This window comes from Pelodiscus sinensis, chromosome 20, assembly GCF_052426305.1.
Source record: "Pelodiscus sinensis isolate ZL-2025 chromosome 20, ASM5242630v1, whole genome shotgun sequence".
NCBI classification, from domain to species: Eukaryota; Metazoa; Chordata; order Testudines; family Trionychidae; genus Pelodiscus; species Pelodiscus sinensis.
The window spans coordinates 20,892,106-20,918,986 of NC_143071.1; the positions used below are offsets into that span (position 1 = coordinate 20,892,106).

Sequence of the window (26,881 nt, forward strand, 5' to 3'; positions counted from 1 at the left end):
CCTAAGGGGGCCTCCCGCCCCTGAACCCGGAAGTGCAGGTGAGTTAGTCAGGGGCCCTGCTCCAGCAATATGTGGAGCTGGGTCTCTCCCCCGGCTCCGCCTGGAGTGGTCCCCGACTCTCTCCCCCCCCCCCCCTTCCCGGTATGAGAAAGGTAGGGATGGAGCAAGTCATGTATGAGGGCACAGAGGGGCAGGAGTGGTGAGGGGGTGGGCATCAGGGAAAAAGAGGGCAAAGGGGGCAGGGGCAGTAAGGGAAGTGGAAGGCACCAGGAGAGTGCAGGGGTAAGGGAAGGTGCAGGTGCCAGGGGATTCTGGGGTGAAGCAGAAGGGCAGACACCTGCAGGGGAGGGACCAGCACCAAAGGAGAGAGGCAGGGCAGGTGTGTAGAGGGAGGTGTTAGAAGAGGGGTAGCTCACATGATCAGAGTGGGGCTACTGGAGGAGTTCCTTGGTGTTTTTCTAAAGGCCTGGAGTCAATTGATTATGTAGGAATCTCAGCTTTCATTTAAAAAAAGTTATCTATACTTCTGGGCCTTACAGCTAAGGAGGAAAGCTTTAAAACACCAACCCTAAATACTCAAGAAACAAAAGGCCAATAAAAATCCAACATGTTTTATTTTTTAAAAAAATCTTATGATTTGTAGACCATTCTCATAACTTTGTGTAGGCGTTCCTTGTGATTTTTGGGTTGGCAATACTGCTCTTCTTGAGAATTGGTGAATTTAGAGAGGTCTCTCCCCTCAGTTTCCCTTTCCATCCTCCTTTTTTGTCACAGGTCATCAGAGAAATCATAGAGACAATGGAGAGTAGGGTGAGTCCATGACTATGGTTAATGACTGGTCAGGGTGACTGACTTATCAGCCAGTGGTCTGAATGAGCTATCTACTGCCATCTGTTAATCAACTGTAGGAAAAGGCTTCACGAGCAGACCTTATTTATATAGACAACCTACTTTGCCACAGAGATCAGTAGACACACTTTGTGTCAAGGTGATCAATATTGGCTCTTTTGGGTTGACATTCACTTAAGACTTGGAGCTGGGAGAATGAAATGTTGTTATCCATATCGTATGATTAAAAGGTAAAAGACCTGAACTTAATATGACCTGGCTTAGGGTCTACCATAACTTGAACACTAAGCAGAGGATAGTGAGTCACATCTAAGTGAAAGTCACAGAAGATAGAAACAGGTTTTATTTCTGGTGGTGTAGAGTCTACTTGGGAGTCCTCAATTATATCTGACACTTTACATCCAGGCTGCGTCTAGAGTGGCATGATTTTGCGCAAATACTTTTAACGGAAAAGCTTTTTCCATTAAAAGTATTTGCGCAAGAAAGTTCCGATGGCCATTTTAGCCATTGGGATTTCTTGCGCAAGAAATTAACTTGCCTGTCTACACTGGCCCTCTTGCGCGAGAATACTTGAGCAAGAGGGCTTATCCCTGAGCAGGAGAGTTAAAGGATTTGCGCAAGCACCACTGATTTTGTACAGTACAAAGTCAGTGTTCTTGCACAAATACTCATGGCCAGTGTAGACAGGCAGCAAGATTTTGCGCAAAAGCACCTGCTTTTGCGCAAAATCTTGCCAGTCTAGACACACCCCCAGTGTTTAAAGGCAGAGCTGACTAGAATCAATTAAGAGTCCTTGTCTTGTCTCAGTGATTGCTTGAGCAAAAATCATTGATAAAATCTTGTGTAGACTGACTTTGGACTCAACATGCAGGCAACGTGTTGAAGGGCAGTGCAAGGAGGCAATGGTGGGGAGGTACCATATTACCTAGTGAAATCATTGGTGCTGAAATCACTAAGGACTGGAATTTGACCACAGAACTGACACTTTCTTAACAAATACTCCATTTTTGCTATTTAGAAAGTAAATCAATGTAACAGAAAACTGCAGCGCTCTCTGGTAACTTTTTAAAAATCAAACTTTATTGAAATAATTGGATAGTTTGCAATTGAAAATATTTGACCTACACTTAAGGCAACTGATTTAATTTTGTGTAAAATTTTGCATAATAAAGGATGGCATTTTTTTTGAAAATGTTCAACTATATTGATATACATTTTGATCAGATCTACTTCTGATGTGATATTTGTGTGTGGTTATGGTTTGTTGTGTAGGTGGTTTGTTTTTGGGGCTCAACAAAAAATCTTGGGGGGGGGGGAGTGCCCAAATGGTTCGAATTGGGCCCCGCACTTCCTAAAGCCGGCCCTGAGTTGGGCTATAAATCCAGGGCCACCTTTGGGTAAGATTCCCCACCCTCGTAACAAATTGTCCCAACACCTGTCCTTGCGCCGGGGTGCCGTCAAATCCCTGGATCCTAATGGTTCCCTGGATCCTAAGGGCACTCCCAGTACAGGGCAGGGAAGCAGAGAAATGGATGCGCCAGTGTCCTCCAGTGCTATCAAGTATAGTTCAGATATTCCAGGGCACTCCTGTGTTGTCCCCCCACCCAAAGGTGCACCCACAACCTCTCTCCCAAATCCACCTGGAGAGGTCCCACCCCAGTCCATCCCTGAGTGCCTTCCTCTCCCAGTGGATCCAGGAGGCAAGTCCCCCTCTAAGCTGAGGTTGTTTTCTTGTCTCCATTATCACCTCCCAGCATCAGGAGCTTTAAGCCCAGCTGAAAACAACAGAGTGCTACGGAATCCATGGTTTTCTCTTTGCACTGATCCATGGGGTCCTCCTAATCCTTTAAGGCCATCCACAACTGTGTACAGAACCAACTGCTGTCTGATGGGGGGGTACCTAGGTCAAGAGGCTGGGGGGCTATGTCCATGACAGGAGTGGGAGCTCTTGCCCTGGGCTGCCTAATCACCCTCGTGGCCTGGTACACTGCTTCCTTGAGATGTGATAAATCCAAGGGCTCCCCCTGCCTCCACACAGCTATCTGAACATCTTTAGGCAACATTGCCACAACAGGCCTTAATTCAGCAGTGGGAACTACAATGTCAGACAGATAAGAGACCTAGGAACCACTTCCTCTTTGCTATGGCTGGATAACACCCTGCTAAGTCCAGATAACACCATTTTCTCCACAAAGACATCAGAGGCCTCCCCTGGAATGGGGGAGCCCGCTGCATACTGGTGGCTAACTTCCTGCAATGCCTCTCCTTGAGCCATGCTGGTTCACAATTTGAATGGGGAATGCCACCGTCTGGCTGCCTGCATCTGCATTGCAATTCCCATATCACACCCCAGCACTGTGCATGCTGCCTGCAACAACTTCCTAATCTCTGCATTTATTCCTTGATCCTCAATCACCATCAAAAACTGATAAGCGCATTTTGAAAAAGTGCTTGCCTTGGCCAGCTCTAGTCCCTGGACCAGAGAAGTTATTTTGGCAGGGGTTAAAGCTATTTCCTGCATGGTTACCGTGGTTACAGGTCGGGGCCCCTTCCCCAGGCCAGAGTGCCATGCTGAAAGGTTAACCATTGCACAGCCACCATGGGAGCTGACTGAGCTCCTGGCCAGTCTGGCAGCCACCCCAGGTCCGGGTCATACCATATATCCCTGTCCTAACTCCTGGGTTCATATTGGAGTGGCACCCTTGTCCCCGATCCCAAGGATACTGCTGCTCATCCTCCCCAAGTCCCCTGCTTTAACACCAATTCCTGCAAACGTTCCACTTGAATTTCCAATTCCTTAGATTGTTCCCTTTCTTCCCCCACCTGAACGGCAGAGATTGCCAGCTGCTGACTGCTTCCCCGTGCCACCTGTGCTTGTGACTTCCACATATCCCTTTCCGCCTTTGCCCCTTCCACCTCTTGCTACACTTACATAATTTTCAGAATTATAATTGGCTTTAGCATCCTGCCAAGCACAACAAGTTTGCTACAACCTTGCTATGGCCCGATCCCTGGCCTTTGAATTCAGATGATAAAAATGACAGTATTTCTGATATGTATTTTCTATATCTATCATACTGGCCCCTGATTAAACGCCACCTCGGGCCCCAGGTCAACACCCTTAAGACTGTGCCCAGAGGAGGGGGTGGGGAGAATTTTGCCACCTTCCCCATCTACTGTGCATTCACAGGGGCTCTTCCCTTTTCCAAATAGTGGCACTGTGTTTAAAACATAGAAGAGGGTGCAGACATATTGGGTTTCCAAAGCTATCCACACACACTCTACTCGGTGTCACCCTTTCCCTCTAATGTGTACCCTATTAATGGTCTGCTCACATTCTCCTCCAGTTAATGTTACCTAATGTCGTTGAAGACCAACCCAGGGCTATACTATACTGATTTATTCAATACCACTATTGGATCAAGTGAAAAGGGAATGGAACTCTTTCACACATGTGCACACACATTCATACACTTACACAAGCAATGAGTTGCACAGAGATAGCAAAAGAGGTCAAGCCTGGTGGTTCCGGTGTCTCTGAATCCAGGTCGGCGAGCTGATTGTATGATCCTGTGGTGTGCGTGCTCGCCTCTCTTTATTGAGCTGGGCAGCCCCCCATCATGTACACTAAAAGTTAAATACATCCAAACCAAAGACAATGTAACCATTGCAGAGACCAGAGCTGGAAAGCTGAAGCCACCACAGGCCTTTGTTTCCTATGCTAGAGGATTAATTATTATCTTACTGAGAGGTCAGAACCAGCCCTAAAACATAGCAAAAGGTCAAACCTAACAATTTTCCATCTCTAACTGCCCTTTCAAATCTGTGCAAATCAGGAGTAACTCCATTAAAGTTGAAGGTACATGGGTTTATATCAGTGTGAAGAGAGGCAGGAATCACACTGCATTCAGTTTGTTTTTTAAATTCTCTGCTTGGTCTTTGGGGAGGGGCAAAAGACAGCAATGTAATAATAATGTTAAAATGCGTTTATTCAGGTAAACATGAAACCACTGAAGATTTCAGTGATTACACGTTTACACATGGGAGGGCGGAGGTGGAGGGGAAGTTTCCTGGGAGTTAGTCCACGTAGGAAGCTGGCTTTTAAGCAGGCTCCATGAATGTACTAGCTCCCACTGACTTGCCCCCCACCTCGCAAGCTGCTACTGCCTCTGTATCAGAGGCAGCAGCACAGGGAGTGGTGGAGTGGGGGGAGAGGGGCAGGAGGGAACCGGTGCTCACAGGGAGCCAGCTTAAAAACAGTCTCGAAACATGTATTGGCTCTCACCTACCGTACCACACTGTTGCCTCTGATGCAAGGGCAGCAGCGCATGGAGGAGAAAGGGAGGCTCTGTGTGACCATGGAGGTTAATCAATGAACCCGGGCACATTGGTTAACCGTGCACACATTTACACTTTCACATTCTGAGCCTCCTGACAGCCAACTGAGCATCATTCCCATGATCAGGGTAGATAAAAATTATTTAAATTTAAAAAAATCCTTTTTTAAATGTAATTGGATTTTTTATTTTTTAAAATCAATAAAATTAGATTTATTTAAATACGGTTACAATTAAATCTCATCACAAACGTGGTACACATACACTTACAATCTCATAAAAATGAATTAATTGGCTCTACTCTGTCAGGCCTAGCAACCAGCTCTTGCTTCTTGAAAGTTCTAGGCTTTCAATGTCTGTTTCTCAGTAGACTAGAATGTAATATGTGCCAAGAGAGACAAGCTGGATAGGACTGGTTTTGTTCTGTGCTGGTGAACCTGGACCACACATGGCAAAGGAGTTAGTTAAGACATGGTCTTAAAGACAGAGAGGCAATAAGTAGGAAAGGACGGAGGCAGCATAAAAAGGAACAACGGGGTGGACTGGAAAGAAAAAGGGAAGAGATTATTCAGCACACACACACAGCTTTCTATATTCCCCCACACTTTTGACACAGAAAAACTGTCATGGCTTCTAGACATAAGAAAGAGCCTGGGAGTATTTTGAAGGAATTTGTTCTGGGAGTAAAAAAGGAAAGTGTCAGGTGCAAGCAGGGCAAGAAGCTGCTGCAGGGCCTAGTTGTGAGAATGAGACATCACAAGGAAAAACACTTATTGAGAGGAAAATATGTGGATAAAGATGTGGATATGGCTGACTGGATCAACTGGTTAATAAATAATTCATTTTGCAATGCATCATTCTTCAAGACTCTTCATTCTATGCCTTTTTAGTAAAAGTGCCATGTGACAAGCAAATTCCCAAGCTTTTTGCTGTGTTGGATGTTGCTAGAAAAAAAAAAGTTTAGGTTAGCTAATCCTTAATTAGTTAACTAGCTTTAGAATCTATCACTCAAGTATACACTACAGAAAGCTGCAGTAAGAGAAGTCTAAAGTTGTCAGTTGCCACCTGTCTTTCTCTTATGTTACATAATACATGCCCCTTACATTGGAACATCATAACCACTGTTGATAAATGGAGATGCTGTAAGTCTATTCCCTATTTTACTTCATCATAACTAAGCTTTTCCATGGCAACCGCAATCTATACTGTTTTTTTTAGAAAACAAGACATGCCAATGAGTTCAATGTGGCTTACTCCACATCAAATGCACTCTAAAAACAGTCAGTCTTAGCTTTTGGTGACCTGATTAAATCAATGATTTAAAATTGCCTTGACTTAAAAATCAATCCACCCTGCCCGTGACTCTTAGGGTCATGGTCTGACTGAACATGTTTGTTTTTCTGTTCCTTTTCAAACTAAGGGTTGCAAACAGAGAATGCTACCAGGGAGTTTGGAGGGAGAGTGCTCCTGGTAAAGGAGGAAGCCAATACAGGACCCTTGTAGTGTGTGTTTGTGCTTGGGGGTTTCTTGCTGTTTGCTGAGCTTGTGTTTGGCTGTTTGGTTCCCCCCCCCCCCCCCTTACCCCATGGAGTGTGTGCTGTGACTGGCAGGTGGAAGCTGTGAACTTCTAATTAGGGTTTGAAATCTAGAAGCCTTTGCTCATTGGGTGAGCTTTAATCAGGGGGAGGGGCTATCAGGCAGTCCAGGTCTTTATAAAGGAGAGAGTCAGTGACCAGAGACTGGTAACAGGGAGTTTGGAGAGGGAGTTGGGAAGGGGGCGAGATACAATCGCCATTCTTTAAAATCTTTTTGCTACACTCCTGCCCTTCAAGGAGGCTTTGAACAACATCTGAGGAATCTCTCAGAAGGACGGCAGGTATGGATAGTGATAGGTCTGCTGTTGTTACCTGCACAGCATGAGCAATGTTTGTCTTCCTCCCAGAAGAAAGAAGGGATTTCATCTGCACTAAGTGCAAGCTGGTCACCATTTTGAAAGAAAACATTAGGGGACTTGAGGCCCAAGTATCGACCCTACGGTTCTATCAGACAGGATGAAGACTTCCTCGATAGAAGGCAGCATTTAATTCTCTAGGCACAGCAGACTGAAGAGCCAGTCAGGGCAGTAGAGGACAAGAAAGAAAACTGGCAGCATGTAACTTCTAGAAGAAGGCCAGCTCAGGACTCCCCCATTCCTGTAGAGGTAAGTAGCCACTTTCAGGCTCTTTCCACAGGCACTGCAGCGAAGAATGCTGTGGCAGGGACTTCTCAGGGAAGAAATCAGAAGGGAACATTATCTACTGGAAGACATGGGATGCGTAGTCCTAGAGATGGGGGTTCCATGACCACCACCCCCAAAAGAAGATGGGTGGGGGTGGTTGGGGACTCCCTCCTAAGAGGGACTGAGTCATCCATCTGCCATCCAGACCTGCAATCTCGAGAAGCATGCTGCTTACCGGGAGCTCGCCTTCAGGATGTGAAAGAGTCTTCTGAAAGTGATTAAACCTTCGGATCGCTACTCCTTCCTGCCTCTCCATGTAGGAACTAACGATATGACCAAGAATGACCTTGAGCAGGTCACAGCAGATTATGTAGCACTGGGAAGAAGGATCAAGGTATGTGAAGTACAAGTGGTGTTTTCGTCCATCCTTCCGGTTGAAGGAAAAGCTCCGGGTAGGGATCGTCAAATTGAGGAAGTAAATGCATGGTTGCGCAGGTGGTGTCAGAGAGAGGGCTTTGGTTTCCTTTGATCAGAGGACTCTGTTCCAGGCACAAGGATTGTTAGGAAGAGATGGGATCCACCTAACCAAGAGAGGAAAGAGCATCTTCATGGGCAGGCTTGCAAACCTAATGAGGAAGGCTTTAAACTAAGTTTGTTGGGGGATGGTGACCAAAGCCCTGAGCTAAGTGAGGAAGTTGGACATCAGGAAGAATCAAAAGGAGGACCCCTGACTCGAATGGAGACGATAGCCAGTTGATTGCCCTATCAAAGGTGTTTGTACACAAATACAAGAAGCCTGGGAAACAAACAGGAAGAATTAGAAGCCCTGACCCAGTAAAAGAACTATGATTTGATTGGAATAACAGAGACTTCGTGGGATGACTCCATGACTGGAGCATTGTCATGGAAGGGTATATACTGTTCATGAAGAACAGGCAGGGGAGAAAATGAGGAGGAGGAGGTGTATTGTATGTAAGAGAGCACTATGATTGCTTGGAGTTCCAGTATTTATAGGGAGAAAAGACTGTTGAGAGTCTATGGTTAAGTTTAGAGATGGAAGCAACAGGGGAGATGTTGTGGTTGGTATCTGCTATAAACCAGATCAGGTGAATGAGGTAGACTAGGCTTTCTTCAGACAACTGAGAGGAGCTTCCAGATCGTAGGCCCTACTTCTCATGGGGGACTTTCATCACCTTGACATCTGTTGGGAGATCAATACTGCAGTACACAGACAATCCTGGAAGTTTTTGGAGAATGCTGAGGATAACTTCTTGGCACAAGTGCTGAAGGATCCAACCAGGGGCCATGTGCAGCTTGACCTGCTGCTCACAAACAGGGAGGAACTAGTAGGGGAAGCAGAGGTAGATGACAACCTGGGAAACAGTGGTCATGAGATGGTAGATTTCAGGATCCTGACCAAAGGAAGAAAGGAGAGTAGCAAAATACACACTCTGGACTTCAGAACAGCAGACTGACTCCTTCAGAGAACTGATGGGCAGGATTCCCTGGGATGCTTACATGAAGTGGAAAGGAGTCCAGGAGAGCTAGCAGTATTTTAAAGAAGCCTTATTAAAGGCACAGGAAGAAACCATCCCAACGCGCAGCAAGAAAAGCAAATATGGTAGGTGACCAGATTTGCTTACCGGGGATATCCTTGGTGAGCTTAAACACAAAAAGGAAGAATACAAGAAGTGGAAGTTTGGACGGATGACTAGGGAGGAGTATAAATATATTGCTCGAAAATGCAGGGGGACTTATAGAATCATAGAGCTGGAAGAGACCTCAGAAGGTCATCAAGTCTAGCCCCCTTCTCTAGGCAGGACCAATCCCAAATAAATCAACCCAGCCAGGACTTTGTCAAGCCGAGACTTAAACACCTCTAGGGATGGAGACTCCACTACTTCCCTAGGTAACCCATTCCAGTGCTTCACTACCCTCCACGGCTACGTCTACACTGGCCCCTTTTCCAGAAGGGGCATGTAAATTTCATGAGTCGTAGTAGGGAAATGCGCGGGGGATTTAAATATCCCCCGCGGCATTTAAATAAAAATGTCCGCCGCTTTTTTCCGGCTTTTAAAAAAGCCGGAAAAGAGCGTCTACACTGGCCCCGATCCTCCGGAAAAAGCGCCCTTTTCCGGAGGGTCTTATTCCTACTTCAAAGGGAATACCTCATTCACCTGATCTGGTTTATAGCAGATACCAACCACAACATCTTCAAAGTAGGAATAAGACCCTCCGGAAAAGGGCACTTTTTCCGGAGGATCGGGGCCAGTGTAGACGCTCTTTTCCGGCTTTTTTAAAAGCCGGAAAAAAGCGGCGGACATTTTTATTTAAATGCCGCGGGGGATATTTAAATCCCCCGCGCATTTCCCTACTACGACTCATGAAATTTACATGCCCCTTCCGGAAAAGGGGCCAGTGTAGACATAGCCCTAGTGAAATAGTTTTTCCTAATATCCAACCTGGACCTCTCCCACCACAACTTGAGACCATTGCTCCTTGTTCTGCCTCTCTCCATCCTCTTTGGAACCTCCCTTCAGGAAGCTGAAGGCTGCTATCAAATCCCCCCTCACTCTTCGTTTCTGCAGACTAAACAGATCCAAGTCCCTCAGCCTCTCCTCATAAGTCATATGCTCCAGTCCCCTAATCATTTGGTTGCCCTCTGCTGGACCCTCTCCAATGCGTCCACATCCTTCTTGTAGTGGGGGGGGCCCAGAACTGGACACAATACTCCAGATGTGGCCTCACCAAAGCCAAATAAAGGGGAATAATGACATCTCTGGATCTGCTGGCAATGCTCCTCCTAATGCAACCTAATATGCCATTAGCCTTCTTGGCTACAAGGGCACACTGTTGACTCATATCCAGCTTCTCATCCACTGTAACCCCCAGGTCCTTTTCTGCAGAACTACTACTTAGCTGGTTGGTCCCTATCCTGTAACAATGCTTGGGATTCTTCCGTCCCAAGTGCAGGACTCTGCACTTGTCCTTGTTGAACCTCATCAGATTTCTTGTGGCCCAATCCTCCAATTTGTCTAAGTCACTCTGGACCCTATCTCTGCCCTTAAGCGTATCTACCTCTCCCCCTAGTTTAGTGTCATCCGCAAACTTGATGAGGGTGCAATCCATTCCATCATCCAGGTCATTAATAAAGATATTGAACAAAACCGGTCCTAGAATCGAACCTTGGGGCACTCTGCTAGAAACCGACCGCCATCCTGACATCGAGCCATTGATCACTAACCACTGGGCCCGGCCTTCTAGCCATCTTTCTATCCATCTTACCGTCCATTTATCCAATCCACATTCCCTTAACTTGCTGGCAAGAATATTGTGGGAGACCATATCAAAAGCCTTGCTAAAGTCAAGGTATATCACATCCACTGACTTTCCCATGTGCACCGAGCCAGTTACCTCATCATAGAAGCTAATCAGATTGGTCAGGCACGACTTGCCCTTTGTGAATCCATGCTGATTATTCCTAATCACTTTCCTCTCATCCATGTGCCTCAAAATGGATTCCTTAAGGATCCCTTCCATGATTTTTCCAGGAACTGAGGTAAGATATACTGGCCTATAGTTCCCTGGATTATCCTTCCCTTTTTTGAAGATGGGCAGTACATTTACCTTTTTCCAATCATCCAGGATTTCTCCCGATCTCCACGACTTTTCAAAGATAATAGCCAAAGGCTCCTCAATGACATTTGCCAACTCCTTCAGTACCCTCTGATGCATTAAGTCCGGACCCATGGATTTGTGTATGTTTAGCTTTTCTAAATAGTTCCTAACCTGTTCTTTGCCCACCACGGGCTGTCCATCTTCATCCCATCTTGCGTCACTTAGCGCAGAAGTCCAGGAGCCGACCTTGTCCATGAATACAGAGGCAAAGAAAGCATTGAGTACTTCAGCTTTCCCCCACATCATCTGTCACTAGGTTACCTACTTCATCTATTAGGGGCCGCACACCCTCTCTGATCACCTTCTTCTTGTTAACATGCCTGTAGAAACCTTTGTTGTCATTCACATCCTTAGCCAGTCGCAATTCCATTTGCACTTTCGCCTTCCTGACAACCCCCTGGCATTCTCGAGCTATACATTTAAACTCCTCCCTGGTCATTTGTCCAAATTTTCACTTTTCGTAAGCTTCCTTTTTGTGCTTAAGTTCACCAAGGATTTTCCCTGTAAGCCAATCCGGTCTCCTACCATTTTTGCCTCTCTTGCTATGCATCGGGATGATTGCTTTCTGTGCCTTCAATAAGGCTTCTTTAAAATACTGCCAGCTGTCCTGGACTCCTTTCCCCTTCATGTTAGCATCCCAGAGGATTCTGCCCATCAGATCTCTGAGGGAGTCAAAATCTGCTTTTTTGAAGTCCAAGGTGTGTATTTTACTACTCTCTTTTCTTCCTTTGGTCAGGATCCTGAAATCTACCATCTCATGATCACTGCTTCTCAGGTTGTCACCCACCTCTACTTCCCCTATTAGTTCCTCCCTGTTTTTGAGCAGAAGGTCAAGCTGCGCACGGCCCCTGGTTGGATCCTTCAGCACTTGTGTCAAGAATTCATCCCCAACATTCTCCAAAAACTTCCTGGATTGCCTGTGTACTGCTATTGGTTTCCCAACAGATGTCCGGGTGATTAAAGTCCCCCGCGAGAACCAGGGCCTGTGATCTGGAAGCTTCGCTCAGTTGTCCGAAGAAAGCCTCATCTACCTCTTCCACCTGATTCGGTGGCCTGTAGCAGACACCAGCCACAACATCAATGCTGTTGTTTGCTCCTTTAAACTTAACCCATAGACTCTCAACAGGTTTTTCCTCCCTCTTTATACTGGAGTTCAGAGCAATCATAGCTGCACTTACATATAGTGCAACTCCCCCTTCTTTTCTCCCCTGCCTGTTCTTCCTGAACAGTCTATACCCTTCTATGACAGCGCTCCAGTTACGCTAGTCATCCCACCAAATCTCTGCTATCCCAATTAAATCATATTTCTTGAACTGGGATAGGGCCTCCAGTCCTTCCTGTTTGTTGCCCAGGCTTCTCGCATTAGTGTACAAACACTTCAGGTAACCAGTTGATTGCCCTATCTTCTCCATTCGAAACAGGGGTCCTCCTTTCTTGCCCCTTCCTCTCTGCATTTCTTCCCAGTATCCGACTTTCCCACTCCCCTCAGGGTTTTGGTCACTGTCCCCCGACGAACCTAGTTTAAAGCCCTCCTCACTAGGTTTGCAAGCCTGCCCGCGAAGATGCTCCTTCCTCTCTTCGTTAGGTGGATCCCATCTCTTCCTAACAATCCTTGTGCCCAGAACAGAGTCCCATGGTCGAAGAAACCAAAGCCCTCTTTGCGACACCACCTGCGCAACCACGCATTTACGTCCTCAATTCGACGATCTCTGCCCAGTCCTTTCCCTTCAACAGGGAGGATGGACGAGAACACCACTTGCGCTCCGAATTCTTGGATCCTTCTTCCCAGTGCTACATAATCCGCAGTAACCTGCTCAAGGTCATTCTTGGCCGTATCATTAGTTCCCACGTGGAGAAGCAAGGAAGGCGAAAGCGCAATTGGAATTACAGCTAGCAAGGGATGTGAAGGATAACAAGAAAGATTTCTAGAGGCATGTTAGCAAGAAGAGGGTGATCAGAGAGGGTGTGGGGCCCTTACTGGATGAGGGAGGTAACCTAGTCACAGGTGATGTGGAAAAAGCTGAAGTACTCAATGCTTTCTTTGCCTGTCTTCACGGACAAGGTCAGCTCTCAGGCTACTGCATTAGGCAATGCTGTATGCGAAGGAAGTGGACAGCCCATGGTGGGAAAAGAACGAGTTAGGAACTATTTAGAAAAGCTAAACATACACAGATTCATGGGGCTGGATTTAATGCATCCGAGGATACTGAGGGAGTTGGCAAATGTCATTACGGAGCCTTTGGCCATTATCTTTGAAAACTCATGGAGATGGAGAGAGATCCCGGATGATTGGAAAAAGGCAAATGGAGTGCCCATCTTTAAAAAAAGGGAACTAGGACAATCCAGGGAACTACAGACCAGTCAGTCTTACCTCAGTCCTCACAAAAATCATAGAGGGGATCCTCAAGGAATCCATTTTGAAGCACTTGGAAGAGGATAAAGTGCTCAGGAACAGTCAACATGGATTAATCAGGCATGACTTTCCCATATCCCCAGAGCCAGTTACCTCATCGTAGAAGCTAATCAGATTCCCCGAGGGTAAGTCAGTGGATGTTATATACCTTGGCTGTGTCTAGACTGGCCGCTTTTCCGGAAAAACTTGGCCGCTTGAATTTCCGCAAAAGCACTGACTTCCTACTATAAGAAGTCAGTGCTTCTTGTGGAAATACTATGCTGCTCCCGTTCAGGCAAAAGTCCTTTTGCGCAAAAGGGCCAGTGTAGACAGCTCAGATTGTTTTGCGCAAAAAAGCCCCAATTGCGAAAGTGGCCGTGGGGGCTTTTTTGTGGAAAAGCGCGTCTAGATTAGCACGGACGCTTTTCCGCAAAAAGTGCTTTTGTGGAAAAGCGTCCGTGTCAATCTAGACGCTCTTTTCCGAAAATGCTTTTAAAGGAAAACTTTTCCATTAAAAGCATTTGCGGAAGATCATGCCAGTCTAGACGTAGCCCTTGATTTTAGAAAAGCTTCTGATACAGTCTCCCACAATATTTTTGCCAGCAAGCTAAGGGAATATAGATTGGATACATGGACTGTAAAATGGACAGAAAACTGTCTAGACTGTTGGGCCCAACGGATAGTGATCAATGGCTCGATGTCAGGTTGGTGGTCGGTTTCTAGCAGAGTGCCCCAAGGATCTGTTCTTGGACCGGTTTTGTTCAACATCTTTATTAATGACCTGGATGAGGGGATGGATTGCACCCTCAGCAAGTTTGCAGATGACCCTTAGCTAGGGGGAAGAGGAAGATATGCTGGAGAGCAGGGATAGGGTCCCGAGTGACTTGGACAGATTAGAGGATTGGGCCAAAAGAAATCTGATGAGGTTCAACAAGGACAAGTGTAGAGTCCTGCACTTGGGATAGAAGAATCCCAAGCACTGTTACAGGCTGGGGATCAAATGGCTAAGTAGCAGTTCTGCAGAAAAGGACCTGGGGATTACCGTAGATGAGAAGCTGGATATGAGTCAACAGTGTGCCCTTGTCGCCAAGAAGGCTAATGGCACATTAGGGTGCATTAGGAGGAGTATTGCCACAGATACAGAGAAGTGATTATTCCCCTTTATTCGGCTCTGGTGAGGGCACATCTGGAATAGTGTGTCCAGTTCTGGGCCCCCCAGTATGGAAAGGATGTGGACGCATTGGAGAGGGTACAGCAGAGGGTGACCAAAATGATTATGGGGCTGGAGCGCATGACCTATGAGGATAGACTGAGGGATTTGGGTTTGTTTAGTCTGCAAAAGAGAAGCGTGAGGGGGATTTGATAGCAGCCTTCAACTTCCTTAAGGGAGGTTCCAAAGAGGATGGAGAAAGGCTGTTCACAGTAGTGACAGATGGCAGAACGAGGAGCAATCATCTCAGTTACAGTGGGAGAGGTCTAGGTTGGATATTAGGAAAAGTCATGTCACTAGGAGGGTGGTGAAGCACTGGAATGGGTTACCTAGGGAGGTGGTGGAATCTCCATCCCTAGAGATTTTTAAGTCTCTGCTTGACAAAGCCCTGGCTGGGTTGATTTCGTTGGAGTTGGTCCTGCTTTGGGCAGGGGGCTAGACTTGATGACCTCCTGAGGTCTCTTCCAACTCTATAATTAACTTGACAACCCCCATTTCTCTTGGTATATATACACAGGTACACCAAAACAATTAATGTATCTCAGTTCCACATTTGAATTCCAGCCAAAGCTAGAACAAAAAATGGAGAGGCCTGGTAAAAGCTAATAAGTGAGAGGCTAGCACAGCATATACAAAGAAATACTGGGTAATTTCTTTTACCACATCAATCACAATGAAGTACTGATATTTAGGCCTACAAGCGTTATTGAGAGAGACACCGGGCCGAGCCATAGAGAAAAATTAGCAGTTTAAATTGCTACATTAAAAGTTTTACTCTGCATTACTCTGAAGTTTCACTTGATACCTAGAGAAGCTAAGTTGTTTGACAAATTAAATATTAATTAATTCATCATTTGAGTGTTTCTTACAGACCTCAAAAGGGACATGGTGTCAGTGCTATAACAGAAACCAAAGAGGGGAGAAAAAATTGACCCCCAGAATAGGAACAGCTCTCCCTTTCATGTTAACTTTTGGTATGCAAGGGTCAAGCAAAATGCAAGGTTTAAGCAAAATGCAAGGTTTTACTACCCTGCAGAAAGTTAAACACAGGTAAGCACTTCATCCAGGCATACAATATACCACAGTTCTGAAGAAAAGAGCACAAATATCATAGCTTTATTAATATACAAAAAAGGTACAGTGTTCTTCATACTACAAACATGTTCCAGCTACAAAAATGATGAACAGCTATGTATTGCCAATTGAGAGGTCATCAGCCAACTTCTCCACTTTTGGGAGATTTGGGCATTATTATAGGCTCGCCTTAAGAGAGGCACTCTATAAATCTCTTAGACCAGGGGTGGGCAAAAGGGCCTCTACGGGCTGGATCTCGCCCACCAAGTGGGTTAATCTGGCCCACGGAGGTCCTGCTGCTCCCCCACCCCTAGGCCAATCAGGACCTAGGCATGGGGAAGCATGCAGTGCTTAGAGTCAAACCTGACAATTGACTAAGCACTGTGCTCCAGAGGGGAGAGAAGAAGAGATTTTACACTCCTCCCCACCAGGCCAATTAGGACCTGGGGGCAGGGAGAAGCATGCAAAGCCTCCTCTCACCCTGCCCCTGCGCTGCAAGGAGTGCATGGTGCTTAGAAGCATCATGTACTCCTTGCACGATAGGAGGAGGGCGGGAGGAGACTTTGTGCGCTCCCCTTGCCTCTCAGACCCAACTAGGCTGGGGGGCATCATGCAAAGTCTCCCCTTGCCCTGCAAGGGGCTTGGCACTTAGAGTCAACTGCTGGCTGAGCAGCAGCTGACAGGTGATTAAGTGTGGCACTCCCTTGCAGGGCAGGGGCAGACATCGCATGTTCCCCCTACCCCCAGACCCTGACTAACCTGGGAGCGGGAAGGGGGAAAGCATGCAGTCTCCACCCACCACCAAGGGTAAAGGCACCTCGAAGGAACTGCCAGCTGTTCAGAACAGCTGGCGATTCTCTTGTAGAGAGGAGCGGGGCAAAGACTTGACGTGCTCCCCCACCCACAGACCAATTAGGGTCTGTGGGTGGGGAAGCACAGAAGTGTCCTGGCCCCACCCCTTCTTAGGCAGCCCAGGGCCACTTAAAAAATTTCTGAAATGGCCCCTGGTCAAAAATTATTGCCCACCCCTGTCCTAGACCATATCAGATCTTTCACCTTAAGAAATTGGACTTACTGTCACTCCCAGTCTGATGACCTCTCAGTATAAGCCATTTAATAAACAAAATATATACATGTGTTTTGGTCAGTATACCATCAGTATTATTCTGATCCCTCTCAGTGATGACTTATAGTTAACAAAGATAAAAATTGGAGGGATTTCAACAGTCAACTCTACTATTGATATCAATGATCTCAAAACAAAGTTGCTAACTGCTCCCCCCCATGAGAAAATTCCCTGTACTTTATGTGTTCTTACATAGATGTACAAGATAACATCAGCAACTACTGAGCACTTAATAACTTTAACATACCCCTTGAGGTAGGTACATGGATAAATTCAAAATGGGATTACAAAATGGGAAGATGCAGAACAAGAGATAAGTTACTTGCCCAAGGCCAAACAGCAGGTCAGCATCCAACCCAGTAGTGTGCTGAAAAATAGAGTACTTCAATATAGCTGGAAATTAATAGCCTACAGGATGTAGAGTAACTGATAGTGAGGAAGCCCACTTTGGAAAAAATCTCTATTGCACAGCAAGCTACAGAATCAGTGTCAAAAATCAGTGTCCAATTGCTAGTCAGACACCAAATGGAAAATTTGACTCAAATCAGAGATGGATAAACAATACTTTTCAGCTCTATGTATTTGTTAGTGTTTAACACAAAATTAATCATGAACAAAACAAAAGAATCAGAGGGGTAGCTGAGTTTGTTGTTTTTTATGTTTTTCCTGTTACAAACTAATAGTCTATTAGCACCTTAAAGGCTAACAAAACATGTAGATCATATCATGAGCTTTTGTGGGCACAACCTACTTCTTCAGATGGCAGGAGCATTCAAAAGAATGTGTAGATCCCCTACTTAGCAAAGTAGCAGTGCTAATGACTCATGACATCAAGAAGGCCTACTTCACGTCAGTCTTCATTAAAAAGGTGAATGATGTTGAATATCTGGTCACAATATTAACAACAAGAAAAAGAATGCAAGTCAAAACAGGGAAGAACATTTAGATAAGTTAAATGTATTGAAGAACATTAAGATAAATCAGATGTATTCAAGTTATCAGGACCAATGAAATTCATCCTATTTTACTTTTGAAACTAGCTGAAGCAGCCTTGTAACCATAAGCAAATATCTTCAAGAACTCATGGATGCTGCATGAATACCCTGTAGACTGGAGAAGGTCTTTTTAAATGGGAACAAAGAGGACCCAGGGAATTATAAATCAGTCAGCCTAACTTTGATACATGGAAAGATAACAGAACAAATTATTAATTGATCAAATTGTAAGCACCTAGAGGATAGCAGGATTATAAAGAATAGTAAATCATGTGAAATTAATCTAATTTCCTTCTTTGACAGGCCTCTTGGATAGGAAGAAGCAGTAGACATGACAGACCCTGATTTTTAGTAAGGCTTTTGACAGACCTACATGACACTCGTAAGCAAAATAGGTAAATGTGGTCTAGATGAAATTACCAAGGTGAGCACACAGCCAGCTGAAAGATCGTGCTCAAAAAGTAGTTTTTAGTGGTATACTGTCAAGATGGTTGAGATTAATCTAGTGGGGTCTGGTACTGTTCACTGTCTTCATTAACAACATGAATAATGGTGTGAAGAGCATGCTTATAGCATTTGCAGACCACATCATACTGGGAGGTGATGCATAGAGGGCAGTATTAGAATTCAAAGCAACTGTGAGAAATTGAAAAGCTGGTCTGAAATCAACAAGATGCAATTCAGTAAAGATAAATGCAAAGTGCTACACTTAGGAAGGAAACATCAAATGCACAAGGCCTGACTGACAGTCCTGCTGAAAAGGATACAGGGGTTGAAATGGAGCATAGAAGTCAAAAGGATTATATAATTGAGAAAAAGTCTAACATTATCCTGGAGACTATTAATAGAAACATCATATATAAGACATAGCAGGTAATTGTCCTGCTGTACTCAGCACTAATGAGACCTTTACCAGAATATGGCATCCAGTTCTAAGTGTCACACTTCAGGAAAGATGTGGGTAACTAGAAAAGAGTCCAGAGGAGAACAAAAATTATACAATTTAGAAAATATGACACATTGGGCAGGGAGAAGACTTAGGCACCTTTAGTCTTGAGAAAAGAGAATGGGGGGGAGGAGAGAGGATCGGATAACAGCCCTCAATGAAGTTAAGGACTATTATAAAGAAGATTGTGATTACATTGTTCTCTGTGTTCACTGAAGAAAAGACTGAATAATGGGCCTTATCTGCAGCAAAGTAGATTTAAGTTAGATTTTAGGAAAAGCTTTCTAGCCAGAAGGGTAGTTAAAGGATGGGAATAGTCTTCCAAGGAATGCTGTGTAAGGGTTTTAAGAATAAAGGGATGATTTAGTCTTACTTGGTCCTGCCTAAGCTCAGAGGGCAAGACTTGATGACCCCTGGAAGTCCCTTCTAGCTCTCTGTTTCTATGAATGCAAGTACTACTGGGTGTGTGGAAAGTTTGTTTAGTCAGAGCTCTAATGTTCAGGGCTCGACAAACAATGTACTCTACTTGCCCGTGGCGAGTAGATTACACCCTGGAAGAGCCAGCGCAGAGTGCGGAACCGTGTGGCTGGCAAGCAGGGCTCACCACCACTCGGCAAGCCCTGCTAATGTCCATAACTTTCCAACAATAACAGTCTATTATACCAAAGCATAAAAGACTACACACCACGCTATTCACTTACATTTAAAATGTATTATGGGGTGTGTGTATTTGTATATATAACACACCTCCAATAAAGTTTTATTACTCACACATCTAATTTAAGTTGGAAACATGTGAACGAGTCCTCTTACATTCATGAATCCTGCATTACAGCTCAAGATGTAAGCAAGTAGTTGAATCAAGTACTCAACTTCTTGCTTCACCACCCTTGCTGTCTTTGTATCAGAGGCAACAAGGAGGGAAGAGAACAGGAGCCGGTGTTGGGGGTAAATCAGCTTAAAAGCCAGTTTCCCCCCAACACTCTCTCCACGGTGCCGCGTGCCCTCTCTCCACCATGGTGGGCTGAGGTGGGGCAGAGGCTGCTCCGCAGCATCCCCTTTTCTCAGGGAGCTGCCTAAGCTTCCCCCCCCCCCACCACACACACAATGGACAGGGGCTGCTGCCACAAAGCAGCCCCTATCTGTAGTGGTCCGGACTGGCCGTGGGCAGAGGCTGCTCCAGAAGCCAACAAACCCAGCTCAGTCCCAGCTTGTGCCAGTCCAGGACGGCTGCAGCTCTGCATTTTAAATGTAGTAAGAGCTGCCTGGTTCTTACTATATTTAAAATGCAGAGCCGCAGCATTCCCGGAGTGGCGTAAGCCAAAACTCTTCAGTCCTGGCTTGCACGAGGTCTGTGAGCTATCCCTGCTGCAGCTCTGCATTTTAAACGTAGGAAGAGCCAGGCTCTTAGACCAGCGCAATCCGGGACAGAGCACCTCCCCTTATTGACTAATCGTGTAGTCAATACAAATTGTATTGACTATACGATTAGTCAATTATCTGCCTCTTAACATCCTTAATTACAACTTATCTACAAGAACACAGCTATGAGGGATCAAAATGAACAGTATAATCAGCACAATGAGGATATATTAACTTGTTCATGAGGTTTTCTGTTCAGTCTCCCCTCTAAACAAGGGAGGCAGTAACTCCGTAATTACTAGTGTCTTCTGTGAAAGAACAGGGGTAGGTAGCCCAAACCCACTTCAATTTCCTCCATATCTAGAATTTGCTAAGGACAATGGGATGTGCAGGTAACTGCAAAATATTCCTTCCTAACAGTTCCAAGCAACGAGGTTTTAATTTCAACTAGTATGAGCATCTCTCTCCCTACTTCCCAAAACTTAGACTTCTGTGCACAGATGGGATATCATGGAATAGTTCTGACAAGTTCATTTCCCCAGCAAAAGCAGATTAGTCTTTACCAAAGCCCAAGCAGGAATGTAGGGCCCCTTTCAGGTCTGCTGTAAAAACATCAGCTCCTACATCAGACAGGTCATCTACGTCAGGCAGGAACATGTTTGGCTTATCGTAAGTAATTAAATCATGTTTCAAAAACATTATGCCATTTTCACCACAATAACGGGACATTTCCCTGTTAATCCCTTTCCGTGACTTTTCTATACTTACTGGTTTTTCAGCTCCTTTCCAAAAACGCCTTGGCAACAGTGAAGACCAAATTATATAGGTATCAGGAAAGGCCCTTCTAAGGATGCCCAAGTCATTTTTCATTTTGACAACGAGTGACATACTGCTGTGTTGCATCAGATCATTTTCCCCAAGATGAATTACTATAATGGATGGAAAAGATCTGAGACAATAAATTTCATGAAGAAGAGGCAAAAGCTGATCCCACAGCATTGCCTGTATGCCATGCCAGTACAAAAATGCACTTGAACTTGGGTAACCCAACTGCAGCCCATGTGGGTGAGTGCTTGCCCTCCTCTTTGTCACCAAAATCACAGAATGGCCGCAAATCCATATTTCCTTTGGTTCAGCTTGCATAAAGTAACCACCACCTAAAAATAAAATATACAATTAATCATTTTACAGACCCTGTAAGGTCTATGTCTCATACCCCAGGAACATCAGTCCTAGTGGACTGAAAACTATAAAGATCCAAACTAACAAATGTGGATTTTTCAAGTACCAACCTATAACTAAGAAAAGAGTGAAGAACAACTCCAGGACAAGCAGGCTGATTTCCCTTAGCAGATATATACTTGAAGTTGTACCTTACTTCCCTTAAAGCTCAAAACAAATTCTACAGAACCATCCTTCACAGGTAGCATTTTAAATAAATCCTAAGCCTATTCCTTTTATCATGCGTCTTTCCTATAAAGACATGCATGGTGTCAATTTGTTTTAGAGGGTGGTATCGGGGTTGCCTTCATGATTCTTCACATTATGTTGTTTAGGCTATTAAACTCTATAGGTCATTCAACTGATTTTCTTTACATCACAAGTTCAAAAAGATTTTCATATAACATTCCTGCTTTTCTCTGTTAATTCCTTGTATACTTTCACAATGAGCATACGTGCAGGACAGAGTCCTACTGAAATAACACTGCAGCAGTCTCTCAATCACTCACTCCCAAATTACACTCTGCCTATCAATACTCCTGTCCTGTACCAATTCTGATCACAAGACAAACAAGAATTGGAAGAGGGACAACTGGATACATGGACAAGAGGAAAGTGAGTAGCATTTGGGAGAGCAAGACACAGAAACTAGGAAGCAACAAAGGTAATCTAAAACAGAAAAAAGAAAAAACACTTAGGAAAAACTAATCTACTATATTTTTCAGAGAGTTTGTGTCTGTCCAAGAACTCTTCCTAAATCAGTTTATCTCAAAGGGGGCTATGGGCCCACTTTGGGAAAGTCATTTGCGACTTCGAGCTGCTTTTTTTACCTAAAGAAGGGCTGGGAAAAAAAATATGGCTTGCAGCACTGCTGGATCTGTCACATGGATGGGGGAGGAGAAGGGGGGAGGGGGAGCATGGGGGAAGAGAGAAAAGAGCCTCAGCTGTGAGCCCAGAGGGTGGGGGAAGAGAGGCTTCATACGCTGTCCCCACTCCCAGCACAATCCCATTGGCCGGTTTCTTAAAGCAAGGTAAAGGTTTGGCTGTGCCAGGAAAATGGGACTGCTTCTCTCAAAATGCAAAGGGAAGGCTCTGCTATATAATGACCACATGGGGGCAGCAGGGGATATGGGATGAAAATCAGAGACAGTTATACTGTATAATGACCATAGCAGAGCAACAAGGGCCCAGAGATGGGAACTGGAACAGTAGTTTGCTGTATTCCTCATTCTGCCTGGGAGTGCAGGGGGCAGATGAACCTCAATCTGCCCAGCACAGAGGTCATGCTCCCTCTACCAGCTGTGCCAGCTAGAACTGCAGCAACCATGGACAGATGCTTCTCACCTGGCCTCAAGCTGCTGCAATGAGAGAGGGCTGGGATCACCCTCTCTCTTAGGGGCAGCCTGCATATTGAACCCCTCATCCCCAGAGCAATGATTTAAATAAGTCATATACATTTTCATTTTCATTTCCAGAAATAAAAAATTAAGACACAAGAAATGCCAGATAAACATTCTAATGCATAATAAAGGAAGGAAACAATCCAGCCAACCACAGATAGCACCCTTCAGTCACAACAAGAGGTATTCAACCAAGAAGCAGCAATTCAAATATGTGAAAGATATAATACTAAAGAAAGCAAATAACTTGCTGTAGTACATGGGCACTGTGAATACTTCAAAAGAATGACTATATTCTTGCATGAAGATGTGCACCATGAATCAGAACAAGGACCCAATCTTCACTGAGGCCTCTGGGTACTCTTTCAATTCAAGCAATAATTAACAGAAATGAATGGAACAAAGATTTTAAAAAAAGTAGGCTGAATACAAGAAAGTACTTTCTGGTAGCAACATATACTATGCTGTGTGACAGGGAAGTGGAAACTCCATCAACAGAGACACAGCACTGGAGAAAAGTCTTGTAGGGAACAATCCTGCCCTAGCCAGGTAGCAGGTAAGCTAGCCAACTGAATAGATCAATTCCCATCTCTACATCCTTTCCACATTTCCTGATTGAAATCAAACATTAGAGAAAGACCAAGTCACATAACCTAAGGAAAGAAAACAAAAGAAAATACTGGAAAATCAAACAGGGAAAAGGCATAATTTTATTTTAGCATTAAGATGGTTTCAAGTACATTAATTTTTTTCCAAAGGAGCAACTGGGAAAAGGCCTACTGTCCCCTAGATTAGGATATATTCACAGGATATTAGATTTCTTTGTTTGTCTCTTTCACCACTACCTTTACATTCTGAATCAGCTGCAGTGCACAGCCTACCTATGGTTCCTTGCCATTGCTTCATTCACTGAAAGTCAATTAAACTCCAAAGACACAAGGTGAGTGACATACTGTCTTTTATTAAACCAACTTCTGTTGATGAGAGAGTTTCTTGAATTTCCTGGGACCGACACTGCTACAATGGTATTGTGTACAAGAAGCCTCCAGCTCATAGCACAGCTTCTTTTCCATTTCCTGCACCTCCAAACCCAAACTGAGTAAGAATTTCTGTTACAGGATGCACCTCTCTAAACCGAGACTCTGGTCTGGCAACATCTGTAGTCCAGTAGAATCACCACTGTTCCATGACCAGAGAATCCCTGCGGAGGGCTGGTGGCTGAGAGCCATGAAGGACAGCAAGCTGCCAGCAGCGGGGATGCCCAGCAGGGCCGGGAAGCACAGTGGGCTGGCCATGGCTGGAGGAGCCAATGACAGGGGGGCAGAAATGACCTCCCCTGGTCCAACAAAACCCCTCACCCAAGATCAGTCATTTCCCAAGGGTGCCAGACCTATATTTAATTACTGCTTAATCCCATCAACATCTTTCCTGCCACTCACTTGCTTTGATGGTAACACTAATACGGTTACAATAGAGCCTGCATGCACCAAAGTACCCCAGTCATGTAAGCAAAAAAGAAGAATCTTTACCAAAGAAAAATAATAAGAACAGAGGAAGATTGAAGTGCCTATGTGGAGATGGGGAAGAGGTGCAGTGGGATGGAAGGAGGAAGATTCAGCAGTGTGCAAGATGTTTCCTGCTTTTGTTGGAAGACTCCTGAAAGATTTCAGATGTGAACTTGGAATTCCCTCAGTCCATAATGTAAGATGTATATTTTTTCCTAGTGGAGTTTCAGATGTCTCTGTTAAATAAGAGTGTTAACAAGGAATATTAACCAGTCTGAATAAAAATACCCCTTCCCCCCATTTCTCAGTTAATTAAGGTTTTTGTTGCTTGGTCTCTCAAATGTCCTACTGTTATTTTTTTCTAATCACCCACAGTCTTCTAAGAGAAGCAGAGAGTTGCATAAAACTACAGAATCGTTTCTACTTATCACTATGTGAATATCAATCTCTTTTTAGTCCCCCCCCCCCAATACATAATAAAGTGGCATGGCAGAAAAAAAAATGCACAAATGATTTCTCCCTCTCCCCCAATTTCCTCTTCAGACTACCTCTCAAGATAAAGCACCATATCCTGGAACCAACAGTCTTCTACATCTTGTGTGGCTGTGGAATGCATTATAGAACTTCATAGGTGGCAAATCCTTCCACTCCACTCACCTGGTACCATGCTTTTAATGGGGGTCTCTGGTGGGAAAAAAGACAATATGGGCTTCACATTGCAGGCCTCTGCTTGATCCTGTGATCTCAGGGAATTAGGTTTAGGCTCCTTTATCCTATTTTCTGTGCATGGCACAAGAGTCACAAAGGTTGTGCGCTCTTGGCTAATAGGTTTCTTCTTTCTCTTGCGTTTTGTCACAAGTAGGGTGGGGGTCCAGGTGAGTTGCTCTGGTTCACTGCTCTTGGCACTTGTGTCTCTGCTCCCACTTCCTAGGTCCTCCTCTAAAGAACATTCCACTTGTAGTTCTGTTCTCACTGCAGCCACTGCTGCAGGGTCAAGCCAGCTGCTTCCACCAGCTGCTATTACAGCCTTGAAGGCTTCCAAAAGGGCTGGACTATGGTTGTCATCAGGCCCAGGCAACTTGAGGTGCTTGGCTGATGGAGTCCCACACATAGGGACATTGTTGTTGCTCTGCCTCTTTGTGGCTATTGAAGCCAGAGGATCCTTGAAAGCCAACATGCTGCTACTGTTGGACTTCACTGTAGATACAAGTATCCCACTGTTGACTTTTGGCAATAAGGTGGCTTCCTGTGACCCAAAAGAGGTAGACTGAATTGTCTCATTGGCCAACTTTGCTAAAGGACCCATTGCCAGGGGCCTTGAGGCTGCCAACACTGTCGCAGGGCCTGAGGTCACTGTGGTTGGCTTCCCCACAGGGCATGAGGTTGCTGCTGTCGGCATCACTGTCAATGCCTCACTGGCCAACTTCACTGTCATTGCTGCTGTGCTCCTTTCAGCTACCTTTGCCATAAGACCTAAAGCCAGCACCATTGGCTCCTCCACACTCCCACCAGCCACCTTCACCATGGGGCCCGAGTCAGGCACCATTATCACGCTCCCGCCAACCGCCTTCACTGTGGGGCCCAGGTCTGGCACGGTCATCACGCTCCCACCAGCTGCCTTTGCTGGGGGGCCTGAGGCTGGCGCTGTCATCACGCTCCCACCAGCTGCCTTTGCTGGGGGACCTGAGGCTGGCGCTGTCATCACGCTCCCACCAGCTGCCTTTGCTGGGGGGCCTGAGGCTGGCGCTGTCATCACGCTCCCACCAGCTGCCTTTGCTGGGGGGCCTGAGGCTGGCGCTGTCATCACGCTCCCACCAGCTGCCTTTGCTGGGGGGCCTGAGGCTGGCGCTATCATCACGCTCCCACCAGCTGCCTTTGCTGGGGGGCCTGAGGCTGGCGCTGTCATCACGCTCCCACCAGCTGCCTTCGCCGTGGGGGTCGGGGCTGCCCCCATCATTACCCCACTCCCATTGGCTGCCATCACTGTGGGGCCCACCACATTCCCACCAGCCATCTTGGGATCTGCCCCTCCAGCCTCCTTGTCCTTAGGGCCCGATGCCGAGCTCCCACCTGCTGCCTTCGCCTTGGGGGAGGCCGGCATCCCTGGCCGCCCCAGCCTGTGAGCCCTCTTCCTGTGAGCCACTGGCCACGGCGGCCGGCATCGGCCCTGCGACGGGGCCCAAGCCGAGGGGCAGCGGGCCCCGCGGGGCAGGCCCCACACCTGGTTGCCGTGACGCTGCTGCAGCATCTGCTGCTGCCTCAGGTGCCGGCCCCTGGAATCCGAGGGGAGGGAGGGTGAGAAGCAGCCGCGGGGCGGGGCCGGGGCAGCCGCCTAGTTGCCAGCCTGAGATTTACCCATCCCTTACCCATACCCAGCGCCACCGCATCTTGGCACTGCACATGCGCACCAACGGCGCGAGAGGCGACGGACGCTCCCTGAGTGTGCGCATGGCAAGTATGACGTGTGGCGTGATCGTGTCCGGGCCATCCCGCAATTACGCATGTGTACGGCACGCATCACCCCACGTAGGCGCATGCGCAGAGCGCGTTTTAGGGGGCTTGGCACTC

At 45.9% G+C, this 26,881-nt stretch overlaps 1 protein-coding gene across 4 annotated transcripts; it reads right to left on the reverse strand.

Annotated features, from left to right (window-relative positions):
• Nucleotides 1–1,395: 1,395 nt before the first annotated feature.
• On the reverse strand, nt 1,396–26,814 carry LOC142819091 (uncharacterized). Of its 4 annotated transcripts, none has more exons than XM_075903588.2 (3): nt 24,971–26,808; nt 20,956–21,344; nt 1,396–6,130 (listed from the first exon to the last, which is right to left on the reverse strand). In XM_075903588.2, exons 1-3 carry the CDS (start codon nt 26,559–26,561, stop codon nt 6,041–6,043), a joined length of 2,070 nt encoding a protein of 689 aa, XP_075759703.2. In that variant the 5' UTR covers nt 26,562–26,808; the 3' UTR covers nt 1,396–6,040. The 4 variants fall into 4 exon arrangements, 3 of the variants coding, with proteins under 3 accessions (XP_075759703.2, XP_075759702.2, XP_089628081.1); XR_012896799.2 differs by lacking the exon at nt 1,396–6,130 and adding an exon at nt 15,777–16,201 and having other exon boundaries at nt 16,518–21,344; nt 24,971–26,803; XM_075903587.2 differs by lacking the exon at nt 1,396–6,130 and having other exon boundaries at nt 15,777–21,344; nt 24,971–26,803.
• Nucleotides 26,815–26,881: the final 67 nt, after the last annotated feature.